The 19,032-nt window shown below is 37.5% G+C and overlaps 2 protein-coding genes across 14 annotated transcripts in view; one reads left to right on the forward strand and one right to left on the reverse strand.

Annotated features, from left to right (window-relative positions):
* Positions 1-19,032, forward strand: part of LOC130907420 (neurexin-3b) — a 584,351-nt gene that overhangs the window by 459,450 nt on the left and 105,869 nt on the right. The gene's annotated exons all lie outside the window — the stretch shown is intronic.
* tp53 (tumor protein p53) lies at positions 5,797-17,617 on the reverse strand. Its single transcript, XM_057822482.1, has 11 exons — positions 17,460-17,617; positions 14,486-14,570; positions 14,325-14,403; positions 14,081-14,260; positions 12,590-12,764; positions 9,061-9,173; positions 8,871-8,980; positions 8,643-8,767; positions 7,997-8,088; positions 7,844-7,914; positions 5,797-6,026 (listed from the first exon to the last, which is right to left on the reverse strand). Exons 2-11 carry the CDS (start codon positions 14,566-14,568, stop codon positions 5,933-5,935), a joined length of 1,122 nt encoding a protein of 373 aa, XP_057678465.1. The 5' UTR covers positions 14,569-14,570; positions 17,460-17,617; the 3' UTR covers positions 5,797-5,932.

The following is a 19,032-nucleotide window of genomic DNA, read 5'->3' on the forward strand; positions in this document are numbered from 1 at the left end:
CCTGTGAGGGCCACATAACTTTTCCCTTCTCTGATGAGGGGCCGGGTTCAGTTTGTAACGGAAAAAGTGTGACGATTGCAGGAGTGCCTAAATGTAAAAATTTATTGTTTTTCAGAAAGCCGCAATCAAATAACCATTTCTGGATTCTACACGGAACAAAAGTAAATAAAATAAAAATATAATATAATAATAATAAATAATAGTAACACCATTAATTATATAGATAATAACCAAATAGCCCTCTCTGAGTTCTTCACAGAAAAAGCCCAGGAAATAATAACACTATTGAGAAAAAAAAAAAAAAAAAAATCAAAATGCTCTCTGGTATTGTTCAGGGGGCCGGACCAAATGTGGAGGCGGGCCGTAGTTTGGGGACCCCTGACATATACCCTACGGCGTTAATGAGCATTCAATATTTCTGCGGCGTGGCAAAGCGTTGCTCTTTAATTCACCGCCAAGCCGCTAGAGGGGTGTGGCATTGTGCTTATAAGGTCAGGACTCTTGTCGACTTCATCTAGTTTTCTTCCGGTTACACAACAATGCCAACGGAGATGGAACGCTTGAATGTGGATCTTCAGCTCATCAACATTGAACAACAAATGTTTATCATACAAATGTTGAGGCGCAGGCGACACAGAAGACTGTTGCGGAGGTGGTTTGTCCGACTGTTGATGCCGCACAGAGACTGGCAGTCACATTATGAATCCCAGCACCGGGTGGAAGCCGGCAAGCCGCGTGGTCCAGCGTTTTGTCCAATTTTTTTGCCGTGTCCTACAACCAGCCTGTGGGAAGCCATAGCAGATTTCTGTCGGCAATGGAACTTCCCAAACTGTGTTGGAAGCTTTGATGGTAAACAATGGTGGACCAATCACAGTCCATTTGCGTCATGTCACCATGCGTTGACGTGACGCACAGTCAGGATTCTGTGAACGTCAGGCTACAGTGCAGGTTCGTAATTCAGATCTGCCTTGACTGCGTAGGTCTGCCACAGAAGCATAACAGCCTTAAGCCACACGGTTGCTAGCCGTCATATGCTATTGTTTAGCCACAACTGGAGTCATTACCTTATTACTAGTTATTCTCACACAGTCACTGGAAACAGAAATGTTGTTCAATCCATCTGCAGGCGACCAGGAGATTGATTGATGATTTTACAACACTACGGGTGTGCGCTGGTCCTCATGGCAAACGCAGTCTTCCTTAAAGGGAACCTCGGACTCAAAGACTTGTAGGCTTTAATAAGCCAAAATTATTTTGTTTTTGTATTTAAATATGTTATGAGAAACATATAATATTGCTATTGATTTAAAAGTCTTTAATATTTAGTAAATATTTTGACCTACAGAGGGCGCCATGTTTTAAGCGTTCAATCGACCCTTGGGGTGATGGTGCAGATTGTAACTGTCACTCGACGAATACTACAGGGTTACTGCAATTCCTTCTACGCGGCGAGACGTCCAACACATGCTCATCGGTTGAAAGCGGCGAGTACGTACGAGAACGTACCGCAAGCAACACGTCACTTTCACTCATTAATATTCATAACATTAGCTACTGTTGCTAAGTAGGGACAAGCCACCGTTTGTCCCTAATAGGAAATGAATGGAAATCGTGTACGAAGGAGATGTTTACAGAGCTAAACCTACCAATTCTCTCCGAAAATGATGTGCCTGGTGCCAAATTCACTGGCAAAGATGTGGAAGAACATAAAAATGTTCAGTTAAAGAGATGGCTTGAGTGTCGTAGGCTGAAAAAGACGAAAAAAACGAGCCGACCTAAGCATAGCTTTAGCTTTTTTATCGACGCGATTGACAATGACATTCTCCTGTTTCAACAAGCTATCCTTTACCATCAGCCCTGTCTTTCTTACATATCCTCTGGTTGTCCTACGTCTCTTACCGTTCTTGGGGGTAATTTAGTTAGCTTTGTGTAGCGATCGCAAATGCTACTCAGTGACAGCCAACGAACACTTTTAATTTTTTCATTGTAATTCTTTTCAGGTCATTCATTGTCAGACAGAAGCAGTACGGCACAACGTTTCGCAAAAAAAAAAATAAGTTAAAAATATAAAAATGGCTTACCTCTTTGTCCTCTGAAAGACCATGCCAACCCAACATAATGTTTACTGCATATGAAATGTGAATGGATTCACCGAGCTGGTGTTAAAGTCCGCGCAAGTTGATTCGGTCTTCACATTTTTTTCCTCCCGAGTTTTTGGTTTCCGGAAACGTATGATGAAAACATCCTTTATGTGTCGTAATGTCTAGAGTCGTTTCTACAAGTTCCAAAAAAGCAATGCGTGATCGGCATGTTCGTTTTTGAAAGATTACCGGAGAAAAGTAGCACAAATTACGTTAAGTCTATGCGAGGGCGGGTCTATAATGTACCACTTCGGCTTTACTTCCGCTTTACGATGCGACGTCACGGTCTAAAAATAGCCTGCGTGTGGTACGCCATTTCTGTTTTTGTTGAGTCTTTTATTACCTTTTCATTGCCTCGAAATACTTTTTGCATGAGTTTCCCTCTCATACTTTTAAGCATTGTTTTCTTGTGAAAACTTTAAAGCAGATTGTTGATCTGTTGATTAGTCACGTAGCATATTTAAACCAACCTTATTTGATAATGCTACGTTTTTTCTTAAGGCATCTTTTGTATGTTCTGTCTGTATGCATTTAAACAAAACAAGCTGAAAGCGCACGGTAGTACTTTGTGTGTCAAATTCGCCTCTTTTAAGACGTTTCGCCAGTGTAGCACATTTTGGCAGAACACGTTTTTTCCTACTCTCGTCTCGTCTTTCCTGTTCATTTTGCTCTTGCAGCTCGTTTTGTGAAATATCGACAGTGCTGTCACGCTGGTTCTCTCATGTTCAAATTGAAAGGGTTGAACAGATGGCATGTATATGTCGCTAGAGTCGTATTTTGGAAGCTAGCAGCGTAACTATGTTGACGTCGCAGCGCTGCGACGTCAACAACAATGGCGACCTACAAGTTAACTAATTTTACAAATTGTATAAAAACTAAAACATCAAGAGGGGTTTCAATATCAAATTATTTTAACTCAAAATAAAGTTTATCTTTTAGGAACTACGAGTCTTTCTATCCGTGGATCCCTTTAAGGTTAACACTACCGCTTTTGTCGACCGACGTTGCTAAAATACACCAAAACTGAAAAGTTAACAAGTGCTGCTTTAATTAAGCATTATTATTAGTTATATTTAAATTTTGCCTAGGATGCCAAAATAGTAGGGGTGTAACAGTACACCAAAATGTAATTTCGGTAAGGATCTGTTTCTTGAAGTGCCTGAAAGTACTTGATATGCTTTTATTTACTATTTATTTAATGTAAACAATGGAATTTGTTTGAATAAAAGCAAGCAATTTGGGTACTATTTCAAATAAATTACACTGAAGTTGTTTTATCCAATCTTAAAAATTCAACAAAAATAATGATTAAATATTAACAATTATATTATAAACAAGCAACATTTTAATCATTTGAACCCTTAGCTGCAACCGCCTGAACATGATGTATCCAAGTTTAAAGTTTTGGTTGTTTGGTGTAGTGTAACTGAACCTTGAACACTTCAAGTCTGATTGGATGGTGTGCTAATTAGCAGTAATCCTCTGAAACTGTCAATTTAATGCTTGGATTGTAGTGTGATCTTATGAAGACATGTTGCTCCATATGGTTACAAAATGAGAGATTTAAGTAGAATTTAAAAGATTACCATTGCGGGTGTGCAATCTGTCATTGCTATCACATTCTGTGAGAAATGCTTAAAATTATCATGTTTTATGCAAGACTGCAAACTGTGCAGAATAGGCTGGCAATGACTGTTCAAAGTAATCCCCTCCCCACTTGACAACTACTGTATAACCTGTTCTCAGCTATGGCTCAATAGAGCAAGACCTGGCAACGAGGGAAGGAGGACAGGAGAGATGGAAAGTTGATATTTGTATTAAGTGAGACACAGAGAGAGTGAAGACTACAAATGGGAGAAACAGGCCAAATTGGTTTTGTGTGTCTAATCTCCCCTCAAGGGTTGGCAGTTTAAGGATTCCCTCTATGACAGACAAACTTGCTTCCTACAAACACACACACATTGCCAATATGACTTTGAAGCATTGAGGGGACATAACCAGCACCTTGCTTCCAAACACCTTAAGCATTGATCGGTAGAACAATGTTCCAATGTGGTAATTAACAATACACAGTGGGATGTAGGTGACATATCCTTCTCCAACATCCATCTGTAAAGGTTGAGAAAGGGATTTCTGCACTCTACTGCTTCCTATTCAACCATTTTATCAAACTTCTGCTCTGTCTACAAGAGCAAGACCTCAAGTGATTTTGAATGTCACTACTTCAACAATGTGTTGTCAACTGCATGGTCAAACTTGAGCTTTCAGGCTTCTTTTTTGACCAAGCAATAACCTCATTTGTTGGAAATTATACCTGATCCAACATGCTTAAAAAAAAAAAACATTGGTCGATATAGCGTCCTTGTCAGTTTTCGGCTCAAGCATAAACTGATCTTCAGGGATTTTATTTATTTTTTTTTTTTTGCTCAATGTTGCAAGATTTACCTATTGATTTTCCGGATGACTGAGATAGAAAGTGAACCCTGCAACCTTTTTATGTTTGTGTGTGGGTGTGTGAGAATGCTTTTCACCTACAAAAATGAGTCTCCTGCAGTATTTCTCCAGGAGTGACGATAGCATCAAGTAATCTGGGAAAAAAACGGACTTGTCTAACATGGGCTGATAAAATGGTTTGAACAAAATTATCCTGGTTTGGGTTCAAACTAGGGCTGTCAAAATTATCGCGTTAATGGGCGGTAATTAATTTTTTTAATTAATCACGTTAAAATATTTGACGCAATTAACGCACATGCCCAGCTCAGATTAAAATGACAGCAGTGTAATGTCCGCTTGTTACCTGTTTTTTGTTTGGCGCCCTCTGCTGGCGCTTGGGTCCAAATGATTTTCCTATTTCCTATTCCTATTTCCTAGTAATGACATCAACAATGGCGAGCTACTAGTTTATTTTTTGATTGAAAAATTTTACAAATTTGAATAAAACGAAAACATTAAGAGGGGTTTTAATATGAAATTTCTATAGCTTGTACTAACATTTATCTTTTAAGAACTACAAGTTTTTCTATCCATGGATCGCTTTAAGAGAATGTTATAATAAACAAATACAGTACTTATGTACTGTATGTTGAATGTATACTGGACTGTCTCAGGAAATTAGAATACACAATATTCTAATTTTCTGAGACAGTCCTGTATATTGTTCTATGTAAAGGACGTCAGCCAAGGTCGGCCCCCCACATTTTTACCACGCCAAATCTGGTCCCCTTTGCAAAAAGTTTGGACACCCCTGCTTTAAATGGTGGATTAATGTACAGGACTGTCTCAGAAAATTAGAATATTGTGTATTCTAATTTTCTGAGACAGTCCAGTATATCCGTCTTGTGTCTTTTCATTCCAACAATAATTTACTGAAAAATATGGCATATTTTATAGATGGTTTGAATTGCTATTAATTACAATTTTTAAGCTGTAATTAACTCGATTAAAAATTTTAATCGTTTGACAGCCCTAGTTCAAACGTATCAAAATGACTAAATAGCATAGCTAAACGATGCCGAACGTTTCAATTGATTTAATTGTTGATTAACCAATCCACTCTATCTAGCAATTAATGCCAGCTGAGTGAGTCCAAGACTTACAGTTAAGGTCAAATGTGCATAGGTTGGACTGTAAACATGATAAAAAAAAAACGGAATTTCATATAATGTTTATTGAGTCAGATTACACATAAGTACATCTGAGAATACAAAAAAATGGAATGGCGTAGAAATATAGAAAAATAAAAGTCATTTTTTGTCTTCCCCCCAATCATAATTTTGGAGGGGTCAGCCTTTTTAATCTGTGTCGCTGCGCTCTCCTTTGACCAAGAGTCGCTTTCCACTTGAGGGTAACGGCATTTCAGCATCCACAACAGTATTCGGCTTCTTTCTGCGAAGGAGAGGGGAAAAAAAATGTATCTAAATAATTTCAATATAAGCCCGTTGAAACGATCACATTATTCACTAGAAAATGCCATTTCTGGAGAAATTGCGATGGTAGCTTTGCTCTCGCAGGTAAGGATTTAAGGTCACTTCCAATTGATTTGGAGACATTATATGGTCACTTCTAGAGCTGTCCCGACTAGTCGACATCGTCGACGTCATCGATGACGTAAATCCGTCGACGAGCACAACATCCCGTCGACGGTTAATGAAGGGTTAAAAAATATATGCGTGGAAAGTTCAGAATGTTTGCCGCTCTGTATGCAAGCGGGGAAAGCGGCACAAAGCCAAAAAAGCACACCAGAGTGTCCAAAACATTTGCTTATTTCAAAGAAACAAAGGAGGGAACACTCTTGTGTCCTGTCTCTTCAATGCCAAGCTTGGCTGCACGTCGGCCGTGAATAAACACACAAAGCGCCGTCACCCAGTTTGTAAGTCAATCTAACTAACTAATGACATGTTTTATTGAAGTTGCTAAGCCTGTCACGATATGCAATGAGTCCATTTATCGCACGGCAAATAAAAATGAGGGCGGTAATTTTCACGGCTGCCTTTTATAGCTGCGCGCGTGCGTGCTGATGGCATATGAGTCTCGAGTTCCTTTCTCTTATCAACACGCTGTAGAATTAAAGTTCAGACATACAAAATAAGAAACATCTATATTAAACACTGTAACGTTAGCACTGCTACACTGAGGTGAATGGGGGGGGAAAGGCAAATTACTTTAGCCTGCTATAAAACTTTGGCAGTCGTCTCGTGAAAGCAAACTTGCGGTTAAAAGGTGACACTTCAGACATGAAAAATCGCTGGTTAACAGCATTTGACACTACATGCAATGACAAAAAGTGCTTTTTTTTTGAGGAATGTAAAGCTGAAGTTAGCGGTTTAGCGAATGTACTTCCGGTGAACATTTCAAAATAAAAGCATGTCATGTTCATCATATAAATAGCGATTTCTGAAGTTAATCCCACATACTTCAGAATTCAGATTCTACTCTAAGCCTTTGAAATGACACCCTTTATGAAAAATTATAGTACTATGCTATACTATAAATGCTAGGCGTTTTTTTAAGAATTGTTTTGAATCATGTTGGAAAGGCGAAGTCAGTGTTCTGAATCTGTTTACATTCCATTCTTTTGCACTAGTTAATTCTATCAGCATTTGAACTCATTGTTTACTTGGGATTTATTATTGTGATTTACGTGTTTATTTGTACTTTAATAAATAATTTAAGTGTTCCAATATGTTTTTGTGAATTGATAAGCGTCAACAAAAATGTCATTGCTAAATTAGTATAAAAAAAAAAAAAAATGTTTTAATTATTAGATCAGTCGACTAATCGTAAAAATAGTCGGCTGACTAATCGGGAGAAAATTAGTCGTTTGGGACAGCCCTAGTCACTTCCTGTTGATATTTTGAAGTACATTGGCATCAATAGGATCGAGATACATGGCTGTGCATGGCTTACTTGGGTGCCAGTTGAATGCCAATTTGGTCAAAAATCACAGCCACATATGTTTTTCTGAACAGAATCGTTGTGACGTTAATTCCGGTTAACAGCAGAGGGTGGTATTGGGCAAAATGGTTGCGTTTATCTGTTTATTCCAAACTTAATATCAATCAAAATACTGTGTTTTGACTTTTAGTGATCCATAAAACAGAGTACTGAAAATGCGTTTTACATTTAGTCCCTTCTAAAGAGTTCTAAAGTCTTTAGCATGTTGATGGCTTTTTCTATTGTACGTCACCATTAAAGCTCCTTACTTTTTCTTGTCCAGTAGTTCAAGGCCTTCGTTGATTTCTTTAAGCATTTCATAACGCTTGCGTCCGCGAACCTGCAGGGAAATTGTACAATATTGACAAATTTTTAAAATAATCATAATAACGAATGGATATTTCCGCTTTGTGGCAACCTACTGGCAAAAGTAGAATATCATCATCATCTCCCTCCATGCTGGAGGTGGGAATAGGCCGCTTAACGGAGGGGCTGGTTGCTGCTGGGGCGCTCTCTGTAAACACAATAGAACAAATGTTTATTATGTCATGTCATACACATTATAAGCATTTAGGAGAATATGGAAAATTCCACCCCAAAGGCAGTTTCAATTACCGTAATTTTCAGACTTTAGGCCGCTACTTTTTTCCCTCATTTTGAATCCTGCGGCTTATAGTCCAGTGCGGCTTTTATGTTGATTTATATGGGTTAATAGCTAACACTTTATTTGACAGCGGCGTCATAAGACAGCCATAATTATGACATGACACTATTATTGGCATCAATGAATGCTTATGACAGATTTCAGGAACTGTCATCCGGCAAATTATATCACCAACTCTATGTCCAGCTCGGATCTTTTACATGCAGTCAAAAGTGAGATAATTTGACATCTCTCATAAGCATTCATTAATGCTCAAGGCAGTGTCATGTCATAATTATGATGGTCTTATGACAGTCTTATAGCGCCACAGTCAAATAAAGTACACAACCTGTAATTTCGTAGCTATGTCTATCATGCGTAGAATGTCACACAAAAAAAGGGCCATGTCTATTTTTAAAGCCTACTTTGTTTCTTGGTTTTCTTGGTGCCACTTTGCGCCTGGGTCTTGTTCTCCTCTTCAGTTTTACGATCCCGGCCGGGGCACGCACAAATGCGCACCTCAAAACAACTCCGGCCTAAAACCATTCCGCTGTGGAGCACAGAGGTGATCGAAGTAATGATAATTCAGGAATCGAGTGGGTAGGATGAGCAAAAAAGACATTATTAAAAAAGGTACAAAAAAATAGACCTACTCGGGGGTCTCCAGTGTCAAAATCGTGAGGATGGGTCTGCGGTTCATACCACCCGGGCAGGAGCTGTTGCACATAAAGTTCAGCAGGATGGTCGTCATTTCAGAGCCCAACTAAAATAGAACATTGTGGGATTAAAATTGAGATTGGTGTTAATTTATTCTCCAAGCTGTTACTGTTCAAGCTGACGTACCTGGGGGGTCTCATAGGGGACGGTGACACTCTGCCTCTTGGTGTCTTGGTCCTCGAAATACTGCACCCTTTGGTTGCCCTCCATTTTGATCAGATGGCTGCTATTTTCTGCGGCTAAGGACAACATATGTACACATATGCCTTCAATCCTGAGCTTCGACCTTTGTAGAATTTGCATGTTTCTCCCTGATCCTGTTTGGATCTACTACGGGGAACCCGTTTTTCTCGTACATGCTTTGTAGCTTGATCAACACTCCAAATTGTCCATAGCTTTGAATTATGTGTTCATATGTTGGACACGTTTGAAGCCTGTTTTGTTAAAAAGGCAATATCCATATAATTATGTACAGTGGGGCAAATAAGTATTTAATAAACCACTAATTGTGCAGGTTCTCCCACTTGAAAGTATTTGAGAGGTATGTGATTGCCAACATGGGTAAACCTCAACCATGAGAGACAGAATGTGGGACAAAAAAGACCCAGAAAATCCCATTGTTTGATTTTTAAATAATTTATTTGCAAATCATGGTAGAAAATAAGTATTTGGTCAATACCAAAAGTTGATCTCAATTCTTTGTTATCTACCCTTTGTTGGCAATAACAGAGGCCAAACGTTTTCTGTAACTCTTCACAAGCTTTTCACACACTGTTGCTGGAATTTTGGCCCATTTCTCCATGCAGATCTCCTCTAGAGCAGTGATGTTTTGGGGCTGTCATTAGGCAACACGGACTTTCAACTCGCTCCACAGATTTTCTATGGGGTTGAGATCTGGAGACTGGCTAGGCCACTCCTTTGTTGCCCTGGCTGTGTGTTTGGGATCATTGTCATGCTGAAAGACCCAGCCACATCTCATCTTCAATGCCCTTGCTGATGGAAGGAGATTTTCACTCAAAATCTCTCAATACATGGCCCCATTCATTCTTTCTTTTAAACGGATCAGCCCCAAAGCATGATGTTTCCACCCCCATGCTTCACAGGGGGTATGGTGTTTTTCGGATGCAATTCAGTATTCTTTTTCCTCCAAACACGAGAACCTGTGTTTCTACCAAAAAGCTATTTTGGTTTCATCTGACCATAACACCTTCTCCCAGTCCTCTTCTGGATCATCCAAATGCTCTCTAGCGAACCGCAGACGGGCCTGGTTGTGTACTGGCTTCAGCAGGGGGGCACGTCTGGCAGTGCAGGATTTGAGTCCGTGGCGGTGCATTGTGTTACTGATATTAGCCTTTGTTACTGTGGTCCCAGCTCTCTGTACGTCATTCACTAGGTCCCCCGTGTGGTTCTGGGATTTTTGCTCTCCGTTCTTGTTATCATTTTGATGCCATGGTATGAGATCTTGCATAGAGCCCCAGATCATGGGAGATTATCAGTGGTCTTGCATGTCTTCCATTTTCTAATAATTGCTCCCACAGTTGATTTCTTTACACCAAGCATTTTACCTATTGCAGATTCAGTCTTCCTAGCCTGGTGCAGGTCTACAATTTTGTCTCTGGTGTCCTTCGACAGCTCTTTGGTCTTGGCCATAGTGGAGTTTGGAGTGTTACTGACTGAGGTTGTGGACATGTCTTTTATTCCGATAATGAGTTAAAACAGGTGCCATTAATACAGGTAACGAGTGGAGCCTCGTTAGACCTCGTTAGAAGTAGTTATACCTCTTTGACAGCCAGAAATCTTGCTTGTTTGTAGGTGACCAAATATCTATTTTCCACTCTAATTTGGAAATAAATTCTTTAAGAATCAAACAATGTGATTTCCTGTTTTTTTTCCACATTCTGTCTCTCATGGTTGAGGGTTACCCATGTTGACAATTACAGGCCTCTCTAATCTTTTCAAGTAGAACTTGCACAATTGGTGGTTGACTAAATACTTATTTGCCCCACTGTAAAAGGACATGTTAGTACGTAAAACTTTATTTTCATGAAATATTTATCACTTTTAACAAACCAAATGTATCATTTAATACAGGTAAAAACAGCTACATAAGAAAAATTGAAATTCATTTTCTGTATTATTTATTATTATTAGACATTTAATCAAATAAACCAGGGGGACAATATGTATGGCCGAAAACACTCAGGTGACTTGAAGTTCCGCTCTGAGACCCCCAATTTGGCCAAGTCTCAAAACTGATGATTTTAACGAGATATCGTGTACTTACGTTGTTTCGATCCAAAAACTCGGTGTAGTATTTCTCACTGAGTGTCAAGACACAGCTGTGAATGGCCACAGCCGGACTTTTGGGTGATTTTATGGGTGAAACATGGCTTTATAACAAGGGTCGCAATGCAGAAATCGCAGACATCAAAGAGTGATCGAGATTTTCTTTTTCAAATATTTAACCTTCTGAAATGTTTTTTCCCCCCAATTTTTCTTTGTTTGGATCGATTATTTATCATCTGAAATATTGGGGAAATGCGACACTAACAAAAAAAAATTAAGCGACAGTTATGAGGTAGAAATCCATGACCTATTTACAGACACTATTTTTTTCATTGTGACGTAATCTGTTAAAAGTTTAAAATATGCGAGTGCATAATTTTTTAAAGGCTTTTTTTTTTTTTTTTTTTTTTTAAACTAACTATTAGACATCAATTAATGATCCTAAACTAAATATGATAGACATTTACAATAATTCTTTTTATGGCTGGGTTGAAACAGAAGTGGCTGTGCGGTGTCTGTAAACTGGGGTCCCCAAGGTAAAACAGACAAATTAAAAATAGTTTGGGGGCTTAATGCGCCATGAAACTGCTATGGCAGCATATAGACATATTGGTCTATCAAACAAGTTCTTTTGGCTTAAAATACAGCAGTTTATTTTAAAGAGTGGTGCAGAAACTGCTTTTTCGGCCTTATCTGTGTTTTCTGCCATATGTATATATAAATATATCTCTATATATATATATATACACACACACACACACACACACACACACACACACACAGTATAAAATTTGAAAATCTTTAATATTTACAATTTGTTAAATACGTAACCGCTTTTTTTTTTTTCATTTTAAAATTTGTTAAATTACTTTAACTGAAAACAATATTAACACAATAGGTGAAAGTTTATTTTACAAACATTTCTTATTTTTGACAAAAAAAAAAAACAACTAATGTTCTACATGAACTATGTTTTCATTAACCAACTTGAGGACAAAAATCAGAGCTGCTACAAGTGAAATTTAAAAGGTCTAAAAACCTTTTAAAGACCCCTTGAAACAGAATATAATCCTTATTCTGTGGCAAATTTCACAGTAACAGCTTCATGTGTATTGATGAGATTAATTCCCCTAAACACCAATTTCTGTTGAAATGATTGAATTGGAATGAGTGAACATACGTTTCTTTGCTTTTTAGGACATTTTCAGACAGTTTGACATTTCAGACCTACCAAATGAAATTCAATGTTAGTGTTAGTTTTGTCAAGATTGGTAAATTGTAACACTTTTTAAAACCCCGCAGGAACAGTGTAAAATTGAATGAATTCAACAAATATACCACAGTTGCAAAGTCGACCATTTAAACATACCGTCCTGGTTCTTATGGTGGGGGCATCGGCGTACTACTTCGCCAATGTGCTCCGTTTTCTTGTAGACCGCCATGGCTCTAATCATGGCACCCACCGGTGGCTCCTTGCGGACCTGAATTTCCACCGGAGTGGTCTTGGATAGCTGGCAGAACAGCTTGTTGAGCATCACGGAAAACTGACGAGAAATATAAAAGATTTTTTTTTTTTAATCTAATCAAAGTCCCTGTTAACCCTCTGTATGCTGCAGTAAAGCAGTGAGGGGAACATGTCCCGTCATGTTAAGCTCTTGCAGGGAAATGGAGGAGGGAGGGCCAGGTCAATCTAACATGAAAAAAAGGGTCCAACCAGAGCGTACTGTGGGTTGCTTCACAAGCAATGCCACTGGCTCGTGGCGGGTGAGAGACAGCCTCGTCATTTGCCGAGAATGAATGAGATATAACGGCTCAATGAGACAAAGGACCAAAAATGCCGTTTGGGATATATAGCAAGGTAAGATTCTTAGTTTTGTAAAATGTGTTCTCACATATGTTTTGCGTATTAGCCTGTCGAATGTTTCCATTCAAAACTACCTTGAGCTATTCATTGATTCGGGTCATCAGCAGACACCAGTTGCTACAGTCCCTTTGTCTCACTCATCCACTGTACTGTAGAATGGAAGCTCCAAACTTAAAAAATTAAAGAACTAAACTATGTGTAAAAAAAAGTGCATCAGGGAAAAAACATTGATCTTCACCTAATCTTTTTGACTTGAAAAAATACAGTACATACTTGTATCATTTAGCATTGACTTTACCCTAGTTGATTGTATGGTGAACTTCAGAACATTTAGGAAGATTACGGCATCCCATTCATATATTTAAATAAGAAGTAATCTCTCAAAATGTTTCATTTTTCACGGTCTCAATGTATAGTGAACTTTTAAATTTGTACATATGTATTTTTTTAATTTTTATTTTAAAGGGACATTGCAATGATCAGATTTCCACATGGAAACTTGAGTCAGGAAGACGCGCAATGTCAAAAGTTTGAGATTCCTCCAAGGTTATTTTTAGCCTGGGAAAAGAATAACTTTTGACCTTATTTTAATTTTGGTCATTAAAACAATAATAAATTAGTAAAGATATATACTTTTTAGAGCTATTTTTTAAAAATAATTTTAGTCGTTTTTAAAATAATCAAAATACATTTTGAAATTTTAAATCTTCATATATATTAATAGACCATTTGTTCCTTAATAGTCAATTGATGCCCATCCCTATATGAAAATACAAAAACAGCACGAAGTCAAATTAAAAAAAAAAAGTGTATACTGTATATATACACATATTCTATTGTTATTTTTATTAGTTATTCTTTATCTTTAAAATTAAGACTGTAAACTGTCTGTAGAGTTTAGTGTTAATCACCTGGTCTCTTGAAAGCATGATACGAAAATTAAAGATATCATCAACATCATTATAATTATTGGGGTCGTTGGAGCCTGGAACTCACAGTGGATGTGACCGATTTGGCCGTTCCAGACTTCTGGAAGCGGAGCGTGAAGCCGTATTCTCCAGGATGGTCAGTGGTGACCGGCACAGTGGAGCCCGGTGGGGCGATGCCTTCATTGCCAAACGCCGCCGAGGTTATTTCGAACAGTTTTTCGTCAAATTGATCTGACAAGTCTGTGAGCTGTGTGACAATGAGAGGGCATGAGATTCACAAATAAAGAAAAAAGCAGATTGAGCACCGTTACCTGGTTGATGCAAGGCATGTCATTCTCCTCAACAGATGTGAGAGGCAGGTCATTTTCAGTCGGGAGAGAGGGTGTCATGCTAGCATAAGGGGAAAAAAATAAGTCTTGTTTTTTCCTCCCGTTCTCAAATATTAACTTGAAGAGTAAAAGACAAAACTTACTAGGTGTCCCACATATTACTGAAAGATTCCTGGCTTAGCTTGAGCTCATGGCTCAGAGAAAAGTCGTCCAGGTTTGAATCCATCTCTAATGAGAAAAGTAGGAAGACAGCAGAGGAAAGACCGGTTGATTCAGCAGTCTCGATGGTTTTAGAACATGTTAAAAAAATATTATTTGAATATTTAAAACATTTTCGGAAATGTATTAAACAAACAAAAAAATCATTTACCATTTATTTTTCATCATAATTGCAAATGGTAACAGGACTTCCATCCAATTCTTATATTCCAATTTCATTTCAATTCCAATTATATTACATTAAAATACATTCCACTTTTTTTTCATTTGATCGATTGTTCCTATAATAAATCAATTTTGAACAATGAGAGAATTATTCAAAGACTAATGAGGAAAATACTTAAAGAAAAATGTTATCATTATAGTAATTGAGTATATATTGTTTTCCTTAACTTGATAAAGCCTATCGTAACATGGAAATGGAAGTCCAGAACATTTTAACCCCATTTGTATTATTCTTAACTGAATTTGAAAGTTTTGACTTATTTTTCTTTTCCTTCTACCAAGATGACAAACAATGTTGCATTTATTAGGTATGAATGTGTGTTGCATTTCATTTTGGACATCACTAACACTCTACGTACAGTAAATACTAGAGGTGTGCGAAATTTCCGATTCTTAGATTATTCGCGATTCGGCCATGGAAGATTCGAGTACGATTCACAAACATCCAAATTTCGATTATTGAAATATGTCAAGCTGAACTAAAACACAGCGCGGTCTTCGGGACGCAATGAGGAACAGACAGAGAGTAAACATGCTTGTTATTACACCGGTAATGACAATGCTCAACTCATGGCTCTGGCTCAACTCATGCGGCCAGATAAAAAAAAAAAAAAATACCTGACTGCTGCCGACAGCCGCTACAAACTAGGGCCATATAATGCTACAGTAGATAATAGATATCATATGTATATAGAACTAGATGTGAAAGGACAGACTCAGCGGCATTAGCAGCACATGTATAGAAAACCAGATGCAAAATGACTTGCCGGCGTTAGTAAACAGCCGCCACCTTAAAGCAGTAGACTTCCCCTGGAAGCCTGTTGTAGCGAACCTTTCAAGCGAACCTATTTAAATTTTTATCTAAAATACTCCTAAATCTGCAAAATCTTGACTTGAATCTATCTTTAAAACCGTTTTAAAACTTTCACATGTCGAAAGCAGACAGAAGGGAAATTATGGAATAACCGCAGCAATTTTAACAACTTTAATGGTTGATTCACAACCAGGGCTGCAGCTATGGATTATTTTAGTAGTCGAATAATCGATGAACTATTGAGTTCGAATAATCGAGTAATCGAATAAGGAACATAAAAAATTAAAATACCTGAACTTGGCCTCAAATTATATAAAAAATAATAAATAGGTAATAAAAAATGAGGGTCTATGTACAACAAAAGAACAGTTGGCTAACTCACATAGCAAAAGTCCGCTAGCTTAAATGCTATAAAATGCTAACAGTTTTTTACAATGCTCGTAACAAATAATTCGGACCCATATTCCCCCAAAAATGGCTAAATATACCTATAAACTAAATTACGGATGCATTAAAAAAATTAGGTTAAAAAAAAAAAAAAAAACTTAGCTTATGTTGGTCTTAACAGGGAGCAGATTAAATTCAGCCATGTGAAATGAGGTAGACTAGAGGGCCGTGTATCCACCCAAATCAATAAAACTAAATGCAAACACTTTCAAAACAAACCATTACAACGCCACTTTAATTAAATGAATACTCGAAGCAGCAGCAAAATACAATTCGAATCTTTTTGTAATCGAATACTCGAGTTAATCGATTAACTGTTGCAGCCCTATTCACAACATTAAATTATTGAATGTAGTTTAAAGCTGTTGATACAGAATGGGGACCTGAGTATTTTATTTACTGTTATAAACTGTTAACTTGATACTGAAATAGTCGTTTATTTAAGCCTGAGAGGCTTTTTGTACAATTTTTTTGACTAATGTACGAAACATTAAAAGCAGCTGATAGCTTGGGGGGTTTGGGGTGTCATCAATAATCGATTTATAATCAAATCGTAGCCTCTGAATCGTTAGGCGCCCAAAGATTCTCACCTCTAGTAAATGCCATGTTCTAAAACCAATAGCTTGTGTTTATTTATTTTTTATTTTAATGCAGTAAAATAAATATTACAATACATTTATTTATATAAAGACATTCTTGTTGATGAAGACCTTAGATATATTTATAGCATTTCCTCTTAAAGAGAAATTTTGAGGGAATAAGATTGAGAAAAGCACTACCACTTCTGCAATTTAAGCTAAGAAAAACTGTAAGGATAAAAAATACTATATCATTTCTGTGGAAATCAATGCAATTAGGTTAAGTATTACAGGGGGGTGGGGCTGCTTGGATTTGTGTGCATATCTGTGTGTGTGCGGGGGTGTTTGGGCTCTTTTTTTTTTTTTTTAACCACCGTAAAGCTGAATAAAGTTAATATACACAAATGGTTGGTATACGTGTCAATGATGCACCTCGAAAATGCTCTCAGTTCTGCAATCATGCTTGTTCAATGTAGTATTTTCTTATCATTTCGGATCAAAACAACAAAAACATCCATGCTTGCAGCATACCGTGGGCCCGAAAAAAGAGCCAAGCTAGTAATAAATGTGAAAATCCCTTAAAAAATAATTCACTCTCAATCATTAATCCCTGGCCTTCATTTCACCATTCATTCGTTGCTTGTTGAACACGTTCAACATTATATAGGAGTTACAGCCATCGTGGATTAGTGCTGGGTTTTTAGCATAGGAGGCCAGTTAGCATCGCTAGCAAGTTAGCGTTCCCATTCGGCTCATACAGCTACACAGGCGCGAAACTTTCCACCCCAAATAAGTCGCTGTATACCATTTAAAATACATGTGTGACTCACGTACCTCGTATAGCCACCACCGAGTGGCAAAACGAGTCACTATAGCCGAGACAAGTTGATTGCAAACAAACTAAAGCCAAAATGTTTTCCTCTTCGTCGGGCAGGCTTTCTCTCACTGTTTTGGGGATTCCCACCTCAGGCGAGGGGCGGGGCTTAGTCTCTCGTCACCTTTATCACGTGAAATCATTGGTTGACATCCATCCAATTGACCGAGCATCACAATACTGCAATAAACACTGACAAATGTTGTATTATTTTAACATTTTTCTCTCCCCCTTTCAAGGAGAATTAACTTGCGATTAAAATTTAATGAAAACATGATAGTTGATGACTAAAGTAACATTCTTACATGCATTGAGATACTTTCTTTTTCTATCCAAGACTATCAAATGAGGAAATAATTGGCTGTGTGCCAGCCTTCCAGCCATTTTCCATGCTACTTATCCTTTTCAGGGTGGCAGGGAAGTGGATCTTATCCCTTCCCACATTGTGCAATAAGCAGATCCAGTAATATGTGGGTTGTTTTTACAGTGAATATAAACATACATATGTCAATAAAGTGAAAAAAATACATATTACTTTAATTTTTATAAAATAATTTTACTAATTTAAATTGTTCATAAATAATGAATAAATAATACAAGGGCGTAGGTTTGCATAGGGACGGTAGGGACATAACACTACCAACTTTTCAGGATGCTCAAATTATCCCCACCATCTTTTAAGCAACCTTATTGGCATTATATAATGACTTCAGTTATATAGGTAATTTAGATTGTCTTCCTATATGTTGTAAGGATAGAACTGATCTTACCATTATTAAGTGAATTACAGTACTTTTATTATTTTCAGACTTACACTGACCCCTTTTCACTCGCTGAACGTGCCAATCCATTTTTCCCCTAAAACGCAAGTTTGATTAGCTGATGACTTGACCCCCCCCCCACACACACACACACACACACATTCACAGCCCAACAGAAATACAACATGCCGCCTGCCCTGCCCCCTTCAAAGACAAGGGGTATTAGAAGTTTTTTTCTGCCAGCAGCAGCCACTGTAAGTAATGTAAAAAGATGTCAATGTTGTGGAGGTGGGGAACACTCCACTAATTTCACTACTGCTACAGTGCTTCAAGTTGATGTTACTCCCTGAGATTTCCTGAAATAAGAAAACAGCTAGCTGAAAATAAGCTTAGCAGACTTATTTTAAGCAAAAAGTTTGTATATATAATCTTAAAAGAAAAACGTATTTGTCAGAAATGTTCTTAATTCAAGAATATTGTTCAAAATATTATTTGAAAGATTTTTTTTCTTGATTTAGGTAAAAAATGAACAACTTTTAGATGTATGGGCTCAATACAAACAAATAGTAATATTTACTTAAAGTAAGTGGAAGAATCTGACGCATGAATCTGTTAATTAGCCTTTAACACTCAAAAAAAGATAGAGAAAATTATTTGACTAGATTTAACAAAAATTATCAGATTAAGACATTATAAATTTGCAGTGTGGAAGTATAGGTCAATACAGATTTATTTTGCATTAATCATTTAGCCTATCAATTAATTAGGTTCC

Source organism: Corythoichthys intestinalis, chromosome 19 (assembly GCF_030265065.1).
Source record: "Corythoichthys intestinalis isolate RoL2023-P3 chromosome 19, ASM3026506v1, whole genome shotgun sequence".
NCBI classification, from domain to species: domain Eukaryota; kingdom Metazoa; phylum Chordata; class Actinopteri; order Syngnathiformes; family Syngnathidae; genus Corythoichthys; species Corythoichthys intestinalis.